Source organism: Diuraphis noxia, unplaced genomic scaffold (assembly GCF_037042655.1).
Source record: "Diuraphis noxia isolate RWA-SAM2 unplaced genomic scaffold, SU_Dnox_SAM2 contig0004, whole genome shotgun sequence".
Classification (NCBI taxonomy): domain Eukaryota; kingdom Metazoa; phylum Arthropoda; class Insecta; order Hemiptera; family Aphididae; genus Diuraphis; species Diuraphis noxia.
Window position 1 is genome coordinate 9,675,993 of NW_028301714.1, and position 23,058 is coordinate 9,699,050.

The window sequence follows — 23,058 nt, forward strand, 5'->3', positions numbered from 1 at the left end:
TGAATTAGGTAAGTACACACAATTTTTCCAATAAATATTTAATATAGTAAAAAAAAGAGGTATTTGATAAACAGTAATTTGAATCACTACAGAACTCTTTAACTAACGAGAAAATATCAATTATTTGAAAATATAATTTTTAGGCAAAGAATTTGGTTTCCAAAATTTGTACAATTTTTATATCATATATTTTATTTAAAATTGTGTTAAATAGCACTATTTATTAAAGTGTTACAATTATATTATAATATAATAATTAATAATACATTTCGATATATTATGAAATTATAAAAAGTAAAATCGTTATACTACAATTTAGGTTTTTTAATATCATAATATATCTAATATAATATGACTGTATTTTTCTCATTAAATATTTATTGCATATTAGAATATGTCTTAATTGTTTATTATAATGTTTAAAGTGCTTATTAGACAAAAAAATAACTATAATCTTGCACAGACGCATGGTTATCAAATAGTTTCTTTTTGAATCTTAACCAATAAAGTAAGTATAGTTTTAACATTTAACGTAGGCATTAAAAATGAAAAACAAAAAAAACCCACCGTCGTTGCAAAATACGGTATTCTATAGGTTTTTTTTTCTGAAATAACGAGGAAACGTCGTTTATTTATTTTTTTACTTCTGGGCGATAAAATAACAGGGACTTAAGAGATGGTATTGGATACATTATTATAATTGATTGAAACAAATTATAATAATTTTGAATATTTAACAAACGAACGCTGTGAATATTATTATTTAGTTAATTCCTTCGTCAAAAAGACGTCATCAGCGATAGTAGCAGTGGCGGTGACGGTGGCGGTGGCAGTGGCTCGTGCGGGCCGCGTAATAAAACGAGTCTGCGTTGGTCGGCGTAGGTAGGGACAGGGTCGGCGGAACTTTATTTCCTATCCGGGACGGTGGCGGCGCGGCGCTTCCGAGCTTTTCGTCAGTGTTTCGCCGACGATTTGGCCGCACTGCGCGCACGTTGCCCACCGTATAGTCACGCCCCGGTCTGCACTGACCCTTGGCACCGGCGCTTGTGCGTGAGCGTACGCGATACCGACTCCTCGTCGAGCGCGGCGTGTGTCCCCCGTGATAGTAGTGTTCATTATCCGCTCAAGCATTGTTCGTCGTGTGCCGCCGCTTCCGCCGTCGCGTACTTATAATAATATAAATATTATTATTATTGTTGTCGTCGTCGTCGTCGTCGTCGTTACTCTCGCCGTTTCCGATCGCGCGCGAATAGTTATTAAAACCGGATACGTCTATATGATTCGGCTGACGAATGAAATTGCCAAATAATTTTTAATTCCATTTTATAGGCATCGACTCTTAATTACCGCGTATAGATCATTCGTTTTGCCGGCGGTTGAAATAAATAATACCACACCGTTGTTTTTTACTCGTATATACCTTATTGGTTCGATTCAAACATAATATAAGGGTTGCTGTATTACGACGATCCGCGACATGCCGGTGGTGGCTGCTGCGGCGCCGACGATCGCCACCACCACTACCACCACCGCTACGGCACTGCCGGACGGGCGGTCCTCTTGTCCGATGTTGACATGTTGACGACGGCGGACTCTTCGCACTCATGTTGCTCCACCAGGGACAAGGTGCGCACGGCCAGAAGAACACGTCACATCTCCTACAGTCCATACAGAACAGGCTGATACCGGGATGGAGCGTACACCTGGCCAACGACAATAGACTGTTCTACTGCAAGTGAGTTATCTATTCATCCGTATTTGTGCAGTGATTGTATTTAATACTATAAACATTAAGCCTCTGAGGTTTAGGTTCAGGTTAAGGCTTAGCCTCAACTGTTGATAAATCGTTATCAGCTGTCGTGTTCGTGTCATCCTCTTCGTTTGTAGATTGTTGGTCCACTTAAAAATATTGTTGAGTAAGATATCGCGTTAATAAGCGAGTCCGTAAACGACTATTACGAAATGATGTTCACATGTAGGTAGGTATATATATATATATATAAGTGTATATTTAGATTTTGAGACAATTGCTGACCCCTAAATGTAAGACCAGGATTTGCATATTTAATGGTTAGTTTTGTTTCTCACTTTTCTGCAAATAAATTCTTTAAGAGTCTTTAAAAAAAAAAAATAAACAAATCCATCGAAAAGACGATTGTCAACAAGGTTTATGCAGTTTACTTTTACCGAACTCAAATATATAGGTATACCTAGTTGTTGTATAATACGGCAACGATGTAAACTTATATTTATGTGATAACGTTTTGTTATGATTATACATGTTTGAGTAAATCCATGGAAAACATTAGCAAATTGCAGTTTTGAGTTTAAATACCCGTAAAGAACGATCTTCAATCTTAAACATTAATTAATAATACTCAAAATGGTATGGAACGAAACATTTGGAAGGTATAGTATTGTTATTTGTTTTATTTATTCATTTCGGTGTCATATTGTATAGTTTAAATTAAACACAATATATTTTAATAAACATGGATTATTTGCTGCATTTGTGTAACGGTTAACAAACAAATGTGTTTCATTAATAACTCCATATAGATTATACTAGCATCTAAATTAATATTTTTGGCATTAAAATTACCATAAATATGTAGATTGTTAACGATTGTAACTTAAGTTATTTTTGTGGGAAAAAATAATACATATAAAGTTTCCTTGACGTAAAATTGCTAATTATTAAGTATAACAAAGTTCAATAACAAATTGTAAGTTGTTAGAATTTGTTTGAATATTTAAAATAAATAATAGGTCACGACTAACGTTTAACATTCATTGAGTAGTTTTTATTAAAACGCTAGAACATAATAACATATAGGCACATATTCGAGTTTTAAAATTATATGATATTTAAGTAGATACATAAGCTTTTGTAATTCTTCATTATTATATATGCAAATTCCTTAGACATAGTTTAATTTAACATATTATTTTCTATTGTTGCGAATCTAGACTCATGCAAGAGAATTTTTCATAAAATTATTATTTTATTGATTAATATTTTGAACATAAGTAACTGATTACTTTTATTAGTCATTGAATTTGGTCATCGGCTATTATAAACAGGTACCCAACCTAACCTATAATAGTATTTAAATTTTAGTCACGAATTAAAATAATATTTTATTTCTATCAATTTTCATATTATACACATAATAATATATAAGATTACTTAACTAATAACTATTCCCTTGGGTTGTTTACCCAGAAAATTATTCAACAGAAGTTACACATTAAGATATAAACTTTGTAATCAAAATATCCATTCTCCATACTGTTAACCAAAACACAATATCGCCGGTTTAAAATGGGTAAATAAAAAAACTAAAAACTAAAAAGTATTTTATTGAAAAATTTTAACTTGTTTAGACCATTATTTATTTATTCTACAAAATTATTTATTTTTTCTTCTAAAATTGCCAATTTATCATATATTTTTATTAGTTAATCGTATTTTTATATGGGTTTTTAATAGTCTTTGTTATGAAATAGTGTTTATATTCAGTAAAACACTAACGCCAAATTATTTCATTACAATGTATATAAAAAACCATTAGCATAAATCATTTGGTGTCACTCTATCGATGTATATTTTATTATGTGGTTAGTTAAAGTTATGTATAATAGACATATTATACACATGAACTTTTATCATAAGAATAAAACTACTTATATGCTTTTGCTCTTCTCTTTTACTGATTTTGATTAAAACAGTACTTATGTATTAAGAAGATCTATACAAATCATTATTTTAAGATTGTTGGACCATCCTATATTTATTATTGGTAGTTACTATTAAGTGATATGTTTGCGATAGTTTTGTAACTTTTAAGTTATCAAAGTTGTATACTAGTGGCTTTAAAATAAAATATATATATATATATATATATATATATAAATTGCATAGTGATGTACCTACAGTGGCAAAACTAGTATTATAATTTTCTCAGATCTTATCGTACGTGGGACTATGACAACCACGGATTAAAGGGCCATATTATGTTTCTTGAGTAAGGTCAAGGCATTAAAAAGTATTTTGAAAGTATAAAGTGATCTATACTACTCTTAGGTTCCTATTAAACCACAGGAATAAACAATTTTATACGTATATTTGAGAGTTATTATAAATTAAGATTTATTGCTCTTACATATTGTAGCATTCGTTTAGAAAATCGGTGAAATATATTAGTAAAATAATCATGGTAATTGGTAATGCACTATGTTATGTCAATTTTGACTACAGTAATACAAAATATAACACCACAAGATATACATAATATTATAAGTATTTTGTTGTCCAATATAATTATTGTATAATTTGGTCCATGTCTTGGCGGACGAACAACAAATTATGTTTGGGTATGATTCTTGAATAAGACGTCTTACACAGGCACTCAACTCACAACGCACTTAGTAATTTGTATAGTAATTAATAAAAAGAAATATTTATACATATATATTAAACTGCATACGTGTATTGTGTATTAGGTTAGGGCACAGGCTCGGGTAAGCGAGTTAACGAGTTTAACTCGGTGGGTTGTGTACAATTTTGGTCAGTTTATAAACTATAGTGATATAAGACCGAAAATATTTGAATAGGTACTCCAAAATCTAAACAATGAAATATGAATTATAATAATTTATATTATGCCTTATTGCAAAATGGGTTGTTAACATTTTTTAGGAACGATGGAGCTTGGTGGGCCGATACCTTGCCTACTCAGCGCTGTGTATAAGTGCATAATATACTATTCACAGGCTATATATACAAATAATATTTAATGTTTATATATAGTGGTGTTTTTTTTGGAGGGAGGGAGGGAGGGCGGATCTTGATGCAACATCTTTGAAAAATAAATTTTGCATTTTTAGGTAATTCAAAAAAGTAGATTTTAAATACATTTTAACTAAATTCAAATTCAAATAAAATTCATCTATTACTTATGGCACGTAAAAAAAATTTAATTATGGAAAGAATACTTGCCAATTGAAAATGTATCGATACCTTTCATATAGACGTCATCATAAACACCATTTGATATTTTTTGAGGTACATAAAACAGTCTTAAAGTAATACAATTATATTGTGTTTTTCTTTTAAATAATTGTATAGTTTTATTTATTCATGACAAATATTATCAATACTAAATGTATGATGAGTGATGACGTGTAAGTATAGTTTGAAGATAAATTATAAGAACCAAGTGATTATTGTGTAGGTGGACAGTTTTCGATTGTATTGCTTTTGACGCAGATTTAAACTTGATTTATTCTCATAGGCCTGTAGCAGTTCCAGCTCTACCATAATATCTATAATTACTAGAAGCTGTAGGAGTTAAAATATGTTCTTTATTGTTTATTTTTGTATATTGAATATTTTAAAATTTAAACTTTTTTAAAATACTTGTAGGTAGTAGATACCTATTATTTAATTATAATCTAACAATAAATAACAGTTTTACAGTTTTACAGTAAACATTTTATTTTTCAATATTTTATAATTTATAATATTTATATATTTTGATGTATGACTACTTACATAAAATTAAAATATTATGATCAATTTTTAAATCATTTTTAAAATTTTTTTTATTGTTTTATTTAAAAATGTATTGCGTTATCCAAAGTATTTATATAATATAAATTAAGTTAAACATTTTTTTACTCCAAAAAAAGTAGAATGTCAATGAAAAATTGAACTTCAGCTGTCGGACATTCATTTAATTTTAATGAATCTCTGCGTTTTTACTTTTTTTTTCACTCAAACTTTGAATTATAGTCTTGTCCGTGATAATCATTTGTCATGTCTACCGACTTTTCAGTGATTAATAAAACTACCAACTTTACGACCCATTCTATATATTTCAACAGACATATATGTGACAAATAATAAATATTAAAAAAAGAATATGATTTTATAGATTTTCCTAAAAAATTTATTGAGTAAATAGAAAAACTGAACAGTAAATTTTACAGTATCGTAAAAAAAACTTATTGCATTTTAAACATGAGTTAATATTAATGTAAGATAATGGTTAATTATAAATAGCTATGTTATTTTTAAGTATATTTAGTGATATATTATTATGTAATAGTGTTACTTTATTATTACATATTAAGTAGTATTATAATATAACTATTTTGTATTTTTTAAATCTTTTTCTATGTATTTAATAATTATAAACTAATAATTAAATTCACTTTTTTAGTTTTTTTGTTCAAAAATATTTCTTTTGAAATAACTCATGTTGATCTTACGGTGTAAATGGTCAACACTTTACATCATCTCTGCAGTAATCTGTATCTATTTACGCCACTGTCTACAACATTTATATAAAATTAATCTTTTCTGTAAATGTGAATGTTAAGTTGTGGTTTAATGTTACAGGCATATAATTTATATGTCCAAAACTATGGTTTATACTTCTACAAAGTACTAATGATATTATATGTACCACTGTACCAGGTACCTATATATGTACACATGTTTAATACACTACAATATTACATAAATATCATTAGTATAAATGAAAATAAGACAGTTAAAAATTATAAATCGGAATAAGTTATGTTTTTATGTAATTAAGGTAATTTAAAGGTTTTGTTTTTGTATTGCAGTAGGTAGGTATTGTGATATCGAATTACAAAATGGATTTTATGGGTTTTCTATGATTTATTATAGGTCGTTATTGCAGTGTAAAATATATGTATATGTAGTAATATAAAAACTATAGTTAATTATTTAACAGAACGCAACAAAACAGTTGTACTTTATTAACTTATAAATAGTTTTTGAGAAAATTGTATCACCATTTTTCCAAAAGTTATTATAGTTCAACAATTAATTGGGTATACGTAGTACGTACCAAATAATAAGTATATAATATGGTTTAACGAAACAATTGAAATGTTATCAATAACAAATAGTTAGCATTTATTTTACAATATTAAATTGAGGAATAATTATTTTAACCAGAGTACCTAACGTATACTTACGAGTAAATATAATTTCAATAAAATCAGAAGTGGCTTATGAATAATAATTTAACTAATGTAAGTATCATTAAAAAAATAAGTTTTTAAACAAGCTGTTACTGAAGATTAACATTACGTACGTCAGGAATTTTTAACAATTTTCAAAAAAATGCGTACCATATTCTCAATGTTAAAAAAGTACACTCCTATATTACGATACTTCTATTGTATTTAACGAAAATGCCATTGAAATTTATTTCAATCCCAATTTAAATTTCTATTTTGTAATTGTAAGTATTTTTTTAAAATTTTTGTGATCCCATTTGGCTCACAAACAAAATAAGTTCATTATATTCTAAGGTTTGTAAATTTCCAGTTACTAGTGAACGAGCCTTTGAATTTAAATTATGTCTTAGTGACACTTTTAACATTGTAATAGCTAATAAATTCACTTAAATTGAATCAAATGTTTACCATGGCCAGAAACAATTCATTGGCAATGTTTGTTACGAACAATAAATAAAATATCTTAGGGCAATGAAAAATAATAGTAAGATAAATCAAAAATATCTGGTAATCTGTATAAAAAAATTATTTTTCATTAAACTTCAATATGAGCGTAAAGTCATAAAGAAAATGTTTTCCAACAAACGTTTGGGAACTTAAATCATTACTCTTTTGATGTCGAAGATTGAGAAAATTGCGTAGTTGCGTTACGGTAGTAAAGTATAGTGAAAAATAAAATATTAAACTAAGATGAATGACAAAAATCAAAACACCGAGATTTTGTTTTCAAATATTCTATACTCGTCGTAGCTTGATACTGCTTCAAAGTCTTTGGCAATATATTACTATAAATAATATATCGGTGTTATCATAAAAGTTTTATCTTTTATGAGCATGTATGAAAACGTATAAAAACTATTATTTCTGCGCCTCGTCGTTTTGTTTCATCAATCCGCAATTGTGAAAGCAAACACCCACGTGACCACCCAGCTGTTTAACCACACGTTTAAATAACGAACGGTCAGCGTTTATAATACTACGAAGGTGTATATTATTATAGTATGTTTAAACGGAAATCATATAATAAAAAATCCGTCGAGCGCAACATTTGCAAATAATATTATAATCGATATAATATTTAATGTTTTTTTCTTCAGACGGTCCGGTAGGCATACATGGATGTAGCAGTGTCAGTCCATCGTTCCGCATATCCAACATTATAATATAATATTATACGAGATAATGCACATAATAATAACAGCGAACGAGAAAAAATACACGTGTGCACGTGTGTGTCGGCGGTGTTCACGTTTTAGTGGGTTGCGTGAAGGGAGTCAAGAGAAAGAGAGAGAGAGAGAGTGAGAAAAAAATAGTAATGAGCGAGAGAGTTTGAGGAGTAGACGGGTAGAAACGCGGAGCGCGCGGGCGCCCATACATGGCGAACACGGAAGTGTGCCGCGGTGTTGCGTCCGGACACGAAAATCCGTCGCAAGGTGCGGCCCGTATGCGTCGTGTCTCTTTCGCCATGTTTCGACCGTTTCGAATAGTCTTTCCCTGTGTAATATTATTACATATTATAATTGTATACTACAACGCCGCGCACGTGTCAACCATATGGTCCCTATATATAGATCACACGCGTGACACCGCAGTCGCCGCTGCAGCACCAGCATCCGACTCTTATATGACGCTTGTATACAATATTATAAATATGCGTAAACCGTGCAAGTAAATTGCGTCTCAGCACCATAGCGGGATATGTCGAGGATAGAAAAAAAAATTACCAAAATACTTAGAATGCCACGTACCCTTTGCGTCCGGGGATCGGTTTCCGGTGTGGTACCAGAGGGTAGCGGCGGCGTCGGCGGTAGCGGTTTACAACGGGCAAACGAGTACCGATCACCGAAAACGAAAACGCAATAATATATGCTCGTTTCCACTGTACGCACGACACATCCACGTAGGTCGTTTCTCTTCTGTCTATTCTGCCGTAAGACCTAATGTGTCTACGCACACGCACACGCGCACACACAAACAGAAAATGTACGTAAGTATATAGATTTGTTGCCGGAATGAAAAGTAATACGAAAATACATTCGAGTTCTTAATAATAATATGATATGTGAGTGCATACTACATAATATATTATTATGATCCATAGCATTTGTTATTTGAAAAAGTCTTTTCGAAAATATTTTTTTACATTAAGTGACTGCGGATGTCATTGCAAAACAATATTTTCAAAAATATAGGTATCATATATTTCTTAAAATAAATGTTGTTCGAAATTTAACATTAATCTACTAAAGTACTTAAAAAATGTTTTGATTTGTTAAATGAAAATGTATAAAAAAAAAGTTACAAGTAAAATGTGTTATCAATACATATTAAAAAAAACGTATTAAGTTGATGGATTGGAGATTGAAAGTGGTTTGGTTTAACAGCGTTTTGTCATAACACAGTATTTATATATTGAAATTTAAAAGCTGTTATATCATTATGGGACATTTAGAAATGTTTTAAAACATTTAAAAGTAAACATACTATTAATTTATTATCCATTATCATTAGAGCACACAGAATTTGTTCGAGTGGGGGAGGGGTTCCCTATCCTTTTTACAACTCAGTGAACGCTACTGCAGTCCAACGCCAACTCGTATAAATATTTAAATTTGCTATAAAATTAAATATTACTATAGGAACTAAAAGACTGAATTTTACAAAACTTGAATAAAAACTGATAGGTACATCCTATGATAATTATTTAAATAATGATATAAAATAAACCAAACGTTGGATAGATGATTAAAAAATATTTATCTTGGCCTTTATAAGCGAATTAATCGTTAAAATATCTTTAGTTAAATGTTATAAGTTAGGAATACCATTTCAATATAATCTATTGATTTAATATAATATATTATAAACTATTTTTAATTTGATTTCAATATTTATTTATAATGTATACATTTTTTATTTCTTATTGTTTTTCTTTCCATGAACCATGAGAATATTTATATTTTGTTGTCGAATAATTTGAATAATCAATGTTTTTTAAATTGTATAAACTTAACAATGTCTAAAAATAATACATATTTAAAAAAAAATGTTTTCATTTTATATGTTTTATTATTCTTTGATCCTTAGAGATTTATTCACGAAGAAATACTTAATTTTATTCTTATTGATGATTCCTAGTATATTATCAGCGTTCGTAATTTGTGTTAGTAAAAACGGAACTCGCGGCATACTTTTATTTTTTTTCCGATTTATTTTGATGTATTTTTAAAGAATTGATATTTCCTGTGGTAAAGCACGGTATTTGAAAAATATCTACAACTTTACGTCGAAGCATTGAGATTGGAGGTCAAAAACTCTCTGAGAAGAGTAGATAGAGCATGTAGTGGGTTATCTCATAAAATTGTTGACATTGGCGGTGGTACAATTGATGACTATCAATGTCCTCTGGGATAAGAGATGGATTGGACAATGGGAGTTACGAATGTATAACGTTTCTATATATTATGATATATATCCATTATCCATGTTACATTTATTTTAATATTTTTATTGTTTTTCTGTATTACTTTTATAGTTAGAAATATACCAATATAGTTTTAAAAAAATTTTATTTGCTGGGTAATACAAATCGAGAATTTTAAATTGTCTAATTGTACTTAATATATCTTTTCGTTTACCTATATTTCAAGTTCACAAACATAAATTAGAATCTAGTATAATATTATGCTAATTACTGTAATATATTCTATGATAGGTTTATAATTATTTTCACAAGTTTTCAAATTTTGATATATTTTGTTTAAGATACTATTATACCTTTTTTGATAGGTACTAGTCCCATTTTCCCGACGATCTTCAAACGGAGCGCTGTTTGGCTCGTTTTAATCCCGTTACCTCCATAGCCCATACGATAATTTATACATTAAAAAAAACCTCAAACGAAACAAACACAAAATAATGTTTTTATGGTTTAATATTGCAATTAAAATTATAAAAAACAGATTTCTTGGAACGAACGTAAAATGATGACGAAAAGTATCGTCAGCGATAAGCATGAGACATGTCGTATTACATAGTGTATAGATAATTATGAATACGATTGCGACGTCACTCTTTCAAACAACGCAATTCGTCTAATATATTCACACAGGATGTTATCTACAACATTTTATGAAAACATACAAATATCAAGCGATTTTCGATTTTTATTTTTGAATTATAGCTAAATCAAAATTAGTGTTCCTTTTTTTTGTACTTTTTGTACAGGTGAACATAACTTTTTGTGGTACCTAATAGTTGTTATTTTAGATTTGTTTCAAAATGATGAACTAAATAATAATATATTTTTACTTCGATCGGTGCAGGATGATTATTAAAATGTATTACTCACACAAACATATATTATTGTTACTATTCATTATTCGTAATATTTAAACGTTTAACGTTAAATAAAAAATTTCGGTTAAAGTATAACAATATTTTATAACCTATTGAAACAATTCATAATTTAATAGATGGTTAAAATATAAATAACTTACATTTATTAGACTTTTAAAGTTGATAAGATATATGATAAATATTTATCATCATTTATAATAATTTAGTATTTAAAATAATAAAAGAAAAAATCACATGGGTTGAAATTTCATTATTGCTCGAACGGTGTTTAGTAAAAATATTTTTTGCATCTTAACAAAATAATTTCTGAGTCAGTAGTTTGGGATACTGTAATATTCTGTGGTTTCTATATATAACCACACCATTATATCACAAGAAAATATCCGGTTTCTTTCCATTTCGTCAACCTTGTCGATGTGCATTATATTAAAAAGTTAAATTGCATTCAACAATTTAATTTTATATAACTCATGCAAACTTCACATGCTTACTACATGTAATTTTTCACCCTTTTATGCTGTACCTTATCATTATTTCGTGTTTAATTATTGATTGTTTATCGTAGATTCTATAAATGTATTAATTATATTACTATACGTCTTAATTATTCTTGTAGTATTAAAAATCTCATCATACCTAGTTACTAAGTGTTTTTGAACATCGGTAGTGATGCGTATCTTCGAACACGTATCGCTATAAAAATGCCTTTGTTGCAACTTAAAATTGTAAAAGAGGATATAGATTGTCGGCTACGAGTGTATACTTGAAAGATATCGGTTTTCATTTTGTGGTTTTTGAGTAGGAGAGGAAAAATAACATCGTATACAAATTTAATCTAATGAAAGGGTTTTGAGATGAAAAATAATGTGCCCCTATCGACTATACCAAATATTATTACATTTGAATTTTTTGTTTGGATAACTCGCACTTATTTCTTCACAGCACCGTATGAGCTCTGTATTCATATATTCAACTATAGGTAGGTACATTATAATTACCATTTAATTATTAACGATACTAGATTAATGTGACAGAATTTATTTTTCATATATTGATATATTATATATTTATGAGTGAAGTAAAATCAAAATTAAGTCCATACCTATATAATAATATTTGCAATTATGTATTACAGTATTACGGAATAATTTAATCATATTCTTAGTGACAAACGTGGGCAAGTTAATGATAATTTTAATTGAGTTAAGTCAACCTGATAGAAAACATTTTTAAAAGTTAAAAGTTAATAGTTATTCTTTTTTTATTAATTTAGTTAAGTTAAAAGTTATATTGAAGCTTATACATGACAATTTCCAATTCATTTTTGTCATAATTTTCAATAAAACTTGTCATTATTTATATAGTTAGTATCTACATGTCATAGAAGATTTACGAATTATACTAAGACAATATATATACGGAGAACAGGATCATTAATCTTACGTAGTTTCATTAGTTCTGCCGGTAGAGTTTTACCATGTCTAAATATGGTTCCTCTTTTCATTTTAGTCAGTATAAATATAGTTTAAGTTCATATCAAAAGAATTTTGAGTTAATCCGATCCAAAAACTATGTAATTTACGAGATAAATATTTAATAAAGGAATGATAAAAATCTTTAGTTTTAAAAGATGAACTTTTTTTTGATACAAATAATAAGATATTGTTATTATATATATATAGATACGTATTATACTATTATTATATGTATTTCATTAGATTAATATTAAATATAAGGTTTTGGAGGCTATATTATAATAGCTGAACCCGTGCACTTCGTATCCCGTTAAAAATCCTACCTCCTATATGTCTCAAACTGTGTGTTAAATTCGTTTTCTGTGATTTTGCTAGCAGTATACTTTTATGCATATAGATGATAATGGTTAAAATATACTTAAAATCTTACAACAATATTCAATTTAATTTATCATTATGTAATTTTATTCGTTTTATTGAGAACAGTCTGACAATTCAAATATTCGATTGAATGATATTTGGGCCTATCTTCTACCCATAGGTCTAATATATCTCTGTACCAAATTTCATCATAATTGATCCAGCCGTTTAGGAATGCATGAAGGACAAACAGACAGAAATCCATTTTTATATATATTTCTGAAGCTTGTATTGCCATTTTCTTTCGTACTTAAGACGTACAATTACTGATCAATCTTTTTTTGGGAAGCATAACTGCATAGAAATACCGTTTATAAATAAACAAAACTTTTCAATGTAAATCTCAAAATTCCTGTTCGAGTACCTTTCGGAGTTGTGCCTACCACTTTTTAACTTAACCTATCTTCTGCTCGTAGGTCTATTATATCTCTGTACCAAATTTCGTCGCAATCGGTCCAGCCGTTTAGGAATGCATAAAGGACGAACAGACAGAAATCCATTTTTAAATATTATATAGAAGATTTGCTATATCTAAAATATTAATAAATATTATAATTTCGTATATAATGGTATAATGTTGGTATTTAGAATATGTATAATACTGTATGGGTATCTGATAAATATAATTCTCTTAGAAATTTGAATAATATGATCGTTAATTATTCTGCATCATAATATACATAAAATAAATACTTCAATACAGCGTAGGCACACAATCAGAATTATTATAAAAATTACTTATAGACTATAGTCAATTAAATTTACCGAATTACTTTTGAATTACATCTAGTATAGTTCAAAACATATTAATTATAAGTAGGTATAGGTAATATAATTACGGGTTTCTATATAAAATTAATAATTTTAACTTATTGATTTGCGCATAATATTATTTTATTTTTCAATTAATATTACCGTACCAAGATTTGTATATAGGTCATAGATTTTTGAATATAATATATTTTATCAGTTGGGAATTTGATTAAATTACATATTTCAATGTTGATTCAAAACCTCCAAGTTGAAATGTTGCACAATGTGAGATTTCTGGTATAAATTATTTATCATTTTTTAAAATTAATCATAAATTGTTATGTTTTAATTTATCAAATTTTCAATGCGATTTGTTATGTTCTTTTAGTTTCAAAAAAGGTTTTACAATTTTATTACGATCATATTTGTATAGGTACCTAGTTATAATGAATTATAACTAATAGTGATGGATTTGGAGCATACAATCTTATCTTCCGTGTGTTGGACATTTATTTGGCATATCATTGTCATTAATTTTTCTATTAATTTCAAAGCTATTTGTTATGTTAAATATATTGGAGATTTTTATTTAATGGAATAAAAATGTATGAAAAAAAGAAAATGATGTAAATATTATTAATAATAAGTTGTGTTATATATACTTGAACAATATTTGGGTTATAAATAATTTCTATATATATAGTATGAACAAATTTGTGATGACACACGAGTACAAATATTATTGAATTAATAAATGGTGAATCAAAGTAGACAAGACATATGTAAATATATCATTTGTGTTATTGAAGAAATCACAGAGTACCTCAAAATAATAATACTAAAATATAATTTACTATAATTTACTAAAATACTAAATCGAGACATAATGTATAATTATTATATTCATGTTTATTAAAACATTTAACACAAACAATATTGTCTTTAGGCCATATTTGTTTATATTAATAATTTTATCCTTCAAAAAGTAACAAATTTTTTCAGTAGGGTATTATATTGATTAATTTTTATTTAAAATTTATTTAGAGCATATATATAACAAGGTGAGTCATAATTTGGCCGGAAATGTATGGCCTACCGATGAACTCTCCACCCTTTTCACCTCTCAGACACGTTTTGAAATGTTTCACCTTATTAAATTGGCCTACTCTGAAATTGTGCATAAATTATGACACCTCAACCCTAAAATAAAATACTAAATATTATGAGAAAAATGAAAAATTTTCTATTCATTAAAACTTGGTTGTTTTAATCTAACATTTGATAATCCAACAGGAATTAGGTAGGCATTATTTTAAGGGAAGGTATACAATAGTTTTAAAATATTAAAATAAATAAATAATAATAATAATAACACTTTTTAATAGAAAAATGATTTTAGGCTTTTATAAATATTGAGATTTAACTAATAATAAAGTGTTTAGTTCAGTATCATACCTTATACAAATATATAATAAATATTCTGTAAATAGTAAAAGTTTGTAATCCATATTCTTTTCAGTTTATTGATTCCATTCGTGCCAGATGATAAAATCCCTTTTTTAGATATATCAGAATCCAATGATCTGCAGTTGTATTAAATTATTGTAGCCGACAAAGTTATAATTGGATTGGACACATGAATGGACCGGCGGGCCTCAATCTACGTGACATAATATTACTTATTATGTATATACTATATTAATAATAAAAGTTAAAATTAAATTTAGATGTAACTATAGATATGGTATTTGCGTAATTAAATTGAAATCAGTCAAGTAAGAATAACTTTGATTAAAAAAGATTGATCATGATGTTTAGCATAGTTTTTTTTTCTGTGTCTCTTCTTTATGAGAATTTTATCTTTGGTTACATCTAACTTATTCCGTGATACCAATATACCACAGTAAATTAATTGTATACGTGTTATACTACATTTAGTTTACACGTATGCTCCCTCGGTCTCTGTCAGTTCAGCTTTATAATTTCAGCGAACGGTTATCGTTTTATCATTGGTGTCAGGCAACAATAAGTACAATAAGTATTGGCAACATAGTTTCTTCTCCGGTCCTCGATACCATAAGGAAAAAAAAAAAAGGTCTACAAGTGGTTTCAAATTATTCTATTTAAATTGAATTTATAGGAATCAAAATGAACACATACCTAGTTGTTTTAATAATTTATTAAATAAATTATATTGCCGCTTAAAATATCCTCAAAACTATCATTTTTAATAATAATACTATTAAACTACTACTACTAATAATAATAAAATATTTGATAAAGTAGTTATTATAATTTCCTAAAAATATGGCATTCTCAACTGTACTTGTATCAGTGTAAACGAACATTTTAAAAATGAAAATAATTATATAACAACATTTGTACTTATCTGGTAGTTTATTTTTAATTAATAGGTAAAACAATATATTGGATTAGTATATTCAGTAGCCAATAGGTATAATATATTATTGAATTATTTGAATTAATGTACTCATGTAACATTAGGTATTGACCATTAATTAATAATCGTGGTATAAACTAAATTATGTTTTTAAATTATATAATACATTTAATAATGTTTATGAACGAATAATGGTTTTAATATTGTGTTGATACAGATCAAATTGAATACTTTTTTATGTTAATAACAATTTAGATATAAAGATTAAATTAATTTAAAATAATAACTGGTTCTGTAATTATAGTTGGTTGGGTAAATGTATACTTACTTAATACTTGTAATGTAAACTAAATATGAACTTCAAGAAATTTAATAGTGTATTGCATGATCTTATAAAAAATATTAATAAATTATCTAAATAGCTTATTACCAAACTTAGTTTAATACGTTAATCTGAATAGAAGATGTTAAATAAAAAATTGATGGTTTTGATGATTTTCATTAGATTTAATGTGAAGTTGTCGCATGTGTAAAGACTGAAGATAATGAAGAATCATCCATTCATAATCCTTGTCACAAACTAGTAATCAATAATAATTATGTTCCAATTGAATTATTCGTTAGGATATTTGGTTACACTTTTACTCTTATTTCGTAAAAGGATACAGAAAACTATCTTAACCCCAATATGCTTATAGTGGATATAATACTAGAAATAACCTTGAATTGCTAATTGCTATTTAGACGCTCTAAGATTGTTTCGTTCTATTTATTTAACCTATTTATAATAAAATATGAATTACTTATATAATATTTAACTGAACAGATTATTTAATACTAGCAGAATCCTGAAATGATAAATTTGATGAAATTAATATTATCTTTTTGAATTCTGAGCTCAAAGGAATGGATTGGTTTTACAATTTTTATTTTTTGTATGTTCTACATAACGTTTTCGAGAAGTAATATTGCGAATTGTAATAATGCAGCTTCGATCTTCAACGTAAAAAGTTAAAATATATTATAGTTATAATTAAATATATTCTATATTATTTGCATATTTTAAATTGCATTGAAAATTAAAATTTGTTATTTAACGCTATATGGCCATACTAAAATTTTATTGTAATTCGAAAAATATTAACTTTGGAGACTTGAAACTTTTCACTATTACGGCATTACGTACATATTGTTATTTTCTATTGATTTTTAAAAAATATTTATGCTAATTTGAAGTTAGGTTTCTATACCAGGATCATTACAACCTCTTCTACAAATTTAGATACGCTGATAAATTGATAAACTGAACTTTAATTTAATAACAAATACCTAACAATAAATAATAATTTATATATGTTTATTATTATAATAAATATCGTATCAAATATGTTTGCCAAAAACTACTTTAACTTACCGTATCACTGTCAGAAAAATATATCACTATCTAATTACAAAACAAATATTTTTTTAAATATCCGTATATAATAATTAGAGGGGGTGTGCCAGTCTCTAATCATAATCGTTTTTCGTATGCAATAATCTATAACTGATTTAAAATTTAACACAATATTCATTAAAATTATCTACTCAATGTTGAGGCAGATACACTCGAAACTGTATGTATGACAGAGTGACTTCCCAGTTTTTATTTCTTATCTTATGAACTAAATTTAAAAGCTAAGACAACTCTTTATTAATCGACACTACCTTTTATTGAAACTCTCGAACCTTAATGTTCTTACATGGTCTTTATAACATTAGCTAATTAGCCTGTTCCTTATATATCAATTCTATATTATTCATCAAATTATTCAAATTATTTAATTTTAGATCATTCGTGATCTACCGTATTTTATTGCTCAAACTAGGTTTTCTTTCTTCAATTTTCTTTCTATTGAAATGTCTGAATAATAAATTTTATAGTGATGGTTTAAAGTCCCTAAGTGATTTTCTATTGTTATTGATTGGTTATTGAAATTGTTTTTTCACTGATATTATTATTTTTTAATTTTATAACATTATAAAGGTAAATATTTCAGCAATTACTTAGCTATTTAGATGAGGTTGTTGAAATCATTATTCTATTAATAATTTTTGTATAATTTGAAAGTTTGGCCACATAATTTTCAGAAAGAAACATATTTTAAGAAATTAACTTGTAAAGAATATTGTTGTTCTATATATTTATATGCCTTATGGACTAAATAATTTGCGAGATATAGATACTTTTATAATAATTATCGTTGAACGTTTTCCTATACAAATTCTGCGTTTAAATTTAATTTTAAAAAAAATCTTTAAATTGGTATGTGGTCAGGTTGACAATTATAGTTTTGGGCTGACCGTCCGATATCTGTCAATTGCCGCGTGGCCGGATAAGACCCGAGCGTACAATTGTGAACATCGGAGAATAATAATGCGACGATGAAACGCGATCTGCATTCCTAACAAGGTGACATTCCGTTCGTCCTAATACGGAACCTAATGGTAGACAAGGATACGGCGGGCTCCACTTAAATGACACATATAAACATTTACGTTTGTCTTGCAACTTCCTTTACACCAGATTCTGATCCGGTCCATAATCTGATATTATTATAGAGAAATTAAAAAGAAATCTTTTGAACTTTGAAATGCAAAAAGCCATTTCAATTTAGTTTTATACAATAGTACAATGGATATTAATGAATAATAATACATTCTATCTATGTTTATATATAATTATCTTAGAGCACATCATGAAGTTATACGAAAATCTTCGGAGCAACAAATTTAAAATGCCATCACTGCAAATATACATGTTTATAGTAATTACGTTTATACACCCCCCCCCCACCAAAAAAAAAAAAAAAAAACAAGAGAGTACTTTAAATATAGTTTTGTAATTTTGTTTATGTCATTTTGTGAACTTGAACAATTTCCATATTGAACCTGTTATATTCTTTTGAAATAAAATATAATATATCACACAATTGAATTGTGTTATAAGTTTATAACAAGTGAAAATGTTGAATAGCTTTTATTAGAAATTATTAATTTCTGTAAAAATACATATTCTTGTCAGGACCGTACGCAGAAAAACAACTAATATGCATATCCCCCCCCTTTTACGTACCTAATCATTATTATTCATATTACTATTCTAACTTATTATTTTATATTTTTACGGTGACACCTAGATTATGTGTAAGTTTAAAATATGCCTAATTTGTGAGTTATCAATTTTGGTCTTGATATTACATAAGTAATTTCCCTTTATTACCCACAGAGAAACTTCACAAAGATTCAATAAATAACCACTTTGTAGAAGATACCAATTTTTAAGTAATTGTCGATCTATGGAATGTATATGTATTTGAATTTTTGAGCGTTTTTTTTTATAAATATTTTGTGAACTGTTAATATTTATTCATCACTTGATTCACTTAGAATTAAAAATGGTATGTTCTTTTGAAATTATCAGTTTTTTAATACATAGTTTTCTCATTAAAATTAAATTTATTTTGATATTTTGATTTATTTTTTTATAATTTGTTTTATTAGTTTAAAATACTTACTAGTTAAGTTAAAATTATTAAAACATTATAAAATGATATGACATAGGTAATACTTTTAATTCTATTTGTTTCTATGTAATATTATGACCTACATTTTATAATTCTTTGCAAATTTAAATATCATAATTCTGTTTCGGATTGACAGATAATAAATTAATAAATATTAATTTATCAAGTCGATGTTCATGGTTCATATATAATTGATGAATATTTTTATGTTGTTTTACATGTTCATAAATAAATATTTTTACAAAAGTAAATTACACATTTGAAGTTGTAAACAAGTGTTGGTTAAATGAATACTGAAGGTTAGTAATAATAAATGTATTTAAAATGCAACTAAATAACGTCTTGAAAATTAAGCTTACGTGAGCTGTTACGGTATTTTTCTGATGTCATTTTACTCACAACTGACAGCGAAATTGGGCCAAGAAAAAAAGTTATAGTAAAGTGATGTTATGTTAATAATGTTAAGAAAGTGTTACAATCTGTTCTCATACAAAGCTTCTCTTATTATGACTATATGATTTTTATTAAGATGTATGTATATATATTTTAATATCAATATACATACAGTAACATGAATTTGTATTGTCACTATACATTTTAAACATATTTGATAAAATCGATAATTGCTTATTATAACTATATGGTAGGTATGTATAAAGAAAACATAAGTATTTTTTAACAATGACAATGGCAAACAAAATATGGCACTCTAAGTATAATCTGAAAGAAAATAAAACTATACAAATTATATTATATTATAATATTCAGTGTTTAGTTGAAAAAAAAAGTTATAGTAGAACTCCAAGAAATATTGAAAAATACATGTAGAATTTTGTTTTGCTGAGTAGCTATGATTGAATTAGGTTATGTTCCTAAGTTAAACCTAAAAATCGTTTGAAGTTCAAAACAAAGACACGTAAAGAATAAACATTTTGTTGAAATATGTTATTAGAAAAATAGTTAAATATAAAAAATGAAATGAAATTCTAATTTTCTAAATATTATCTGGTTTTGAATCGATTGACATTTGTTTAATATACGAATAAGTTATAATAAATAAGAAAAAGCATATCAAATTTGCTCCTGTTGTTAGCTCCAATGTAAAGAGTTTGTATGGTTTTGGCATTTTTTGAATTTTCTTTTAGTGAATATTAATCGTTCTTCTAAATTTTTTGTTGGAGACGCTATAATGAAAAATGCAATCTACTTATAAGTATCGCGATACCGTGTTTTATTGAATTTAACTGAGAAGCATTACCGTGACGTATGATTATGACTAAACAAAATCAACGGCAGTTTATTATTCTTTATTAAGATCACTATAACTATTCGGACACGGATAGTCTAGTTATTTTTTATTTTGTGTATATCTGCAACATGCTCAATAAAATAAAAATGCATACTATTCATTTTTTCTAGTTGATTGTTTTACCCTAAAAAATAAAAAAATAAAAATAGTCAATTGATTACATTATAAAGACGACCAATACAGATTTGAAAAGTTATGATCAAAATTCCAAATTCCAAACATTGCTCGTTAAGTTTTAAGTGAAAACGCAACTGGTGTAGAGATAATGCTAACTTAATATTATAATATATAAAAAAATATATATATATACATATATATTAATGTATAACCTCAATTTATAAGTGTCATCACTGGGTGGCTGCTTTTATCAAGGTTATTCATGTATTTTTATTTATCTTAGCTAATACTCTTATTGTACCCATGAGGTACAGATTGTGTATATAATAATAAATAAAAAAAAGTTTTAAGTAATCTCATAAAAAGTATATTCATAACAACTAAAGATTTATAGTTTGTACTGACGGTGGTATTGTATTTATATTTATTTGCACATTACACTTCATTGAAGATAAATCAGATAATAAATTGTTTAAAAATGATTATGACATTATGTAATTAGTTTTGGTAAATTTATTATTCTAAATTTAAAAAAAAAAAAATACATTTCTCAATTAAATGCCATTAATATTTTTTTGTTGCTGAGATAATTATGTTATTCTTATTTTGATGTTTATATACTTAAAAACTGTAAGACATTTATTTAGACCAATAGTTGACTGCTTGACTGTTTTCATTTTTTTGTTAATTGGGCGAAAATATTAGTATAAATACATACTAAAAAAAATTTGGATCAACTTGAGATATCTATTGACTCCTTTTTTAGCATTTAAGTTGCAAAAACTGAAAACAGTAACAATGCTAAATTCTATTATTGAGTATCGTCTTTGAGCTATTAATTTATCCCGAATATTACTAAAAAGTAATAATTTGCCGATTATTGGCTAGGTATATAATTAATTATTGTTAATACCCTACAGAATTCATTTTAATCTTTTAATGTTTTATTAACATAATATCTCTACTGTATATTATACAAATGCCTACGTTGATTTTAATTATATTATATTTAAGTAGACAACTTTTCATTCATAGCGGTTACTATTTTAACCTAAAATAATCACTATTTATACATTTTAATTAGAATTAAACAAATAATTTTTAAATATACTATTTATACTCATATATTTATTAATTATTTTACCGATACATATTATTTATGATACCTACCAACATTTTATTTTCAAATATTCGAACTTCGAAGTATCATTTTTAGTAGTTTTGTCTATGCGTTTTTACACTCTTCTTATCTTAAGCTAACATATAGGTAGTAACATATACTCACTTGTAAATTTTTATTTGTTAATGGTAATGAATAGCCTAAACTCATTTCATACTATTGTTGTTGACTAAACGCAATAAAATTTTTTTTTCTAGAAATAGGATACTAGGTAAAGGTAATTTATACTTAAGGTGAACTTCGTTAGGCTACATATATTATACATTTTATTATGTGAGACAAAAACTTCAGGTTTTGCTAGTACTGAAATCGTTGGTGTTTAGAACAGCATGTATATGCAGGATAGGTATATATGATATATAAACATTTGTGAATAGACTTGAAAAAGTATACATTATTTCAGATGCTTGTAATAAATA

The 23,058-nt window shown here is 26.9% G+C and overlaps 1 protein-coding gene across 2 annotated transcripts in view; it reads left to right on the forward strand.

Moving 5' to 3' along the window:
* The first annotated feature begins 1,043 nt into the window (after positions 1–1,043).
* The window catches only part of LOC107165800 (uncharacterized), a 107,742-nt gene continuing 85,727 nt past the window's right edge, over positions 1,044–23,058 (forward strand). Inside the window, exon 1 of one of the 2 annotated variants that reach the window (XM_089226153.1) lies at positions 1,044–1,735. In XM_089226153.1, coding sequence (XP_089082279.1) covers positions 1,605–1,735 — 131 coding nt within the window. In that variant the 5' untranslated portion in view covers positions 1,044–1,604. The remainder of the gene's footprint in view (positions 1,736–23,058) is intronic. The other variant, XM_089226155.1, reaches the window with a different exon arrangement.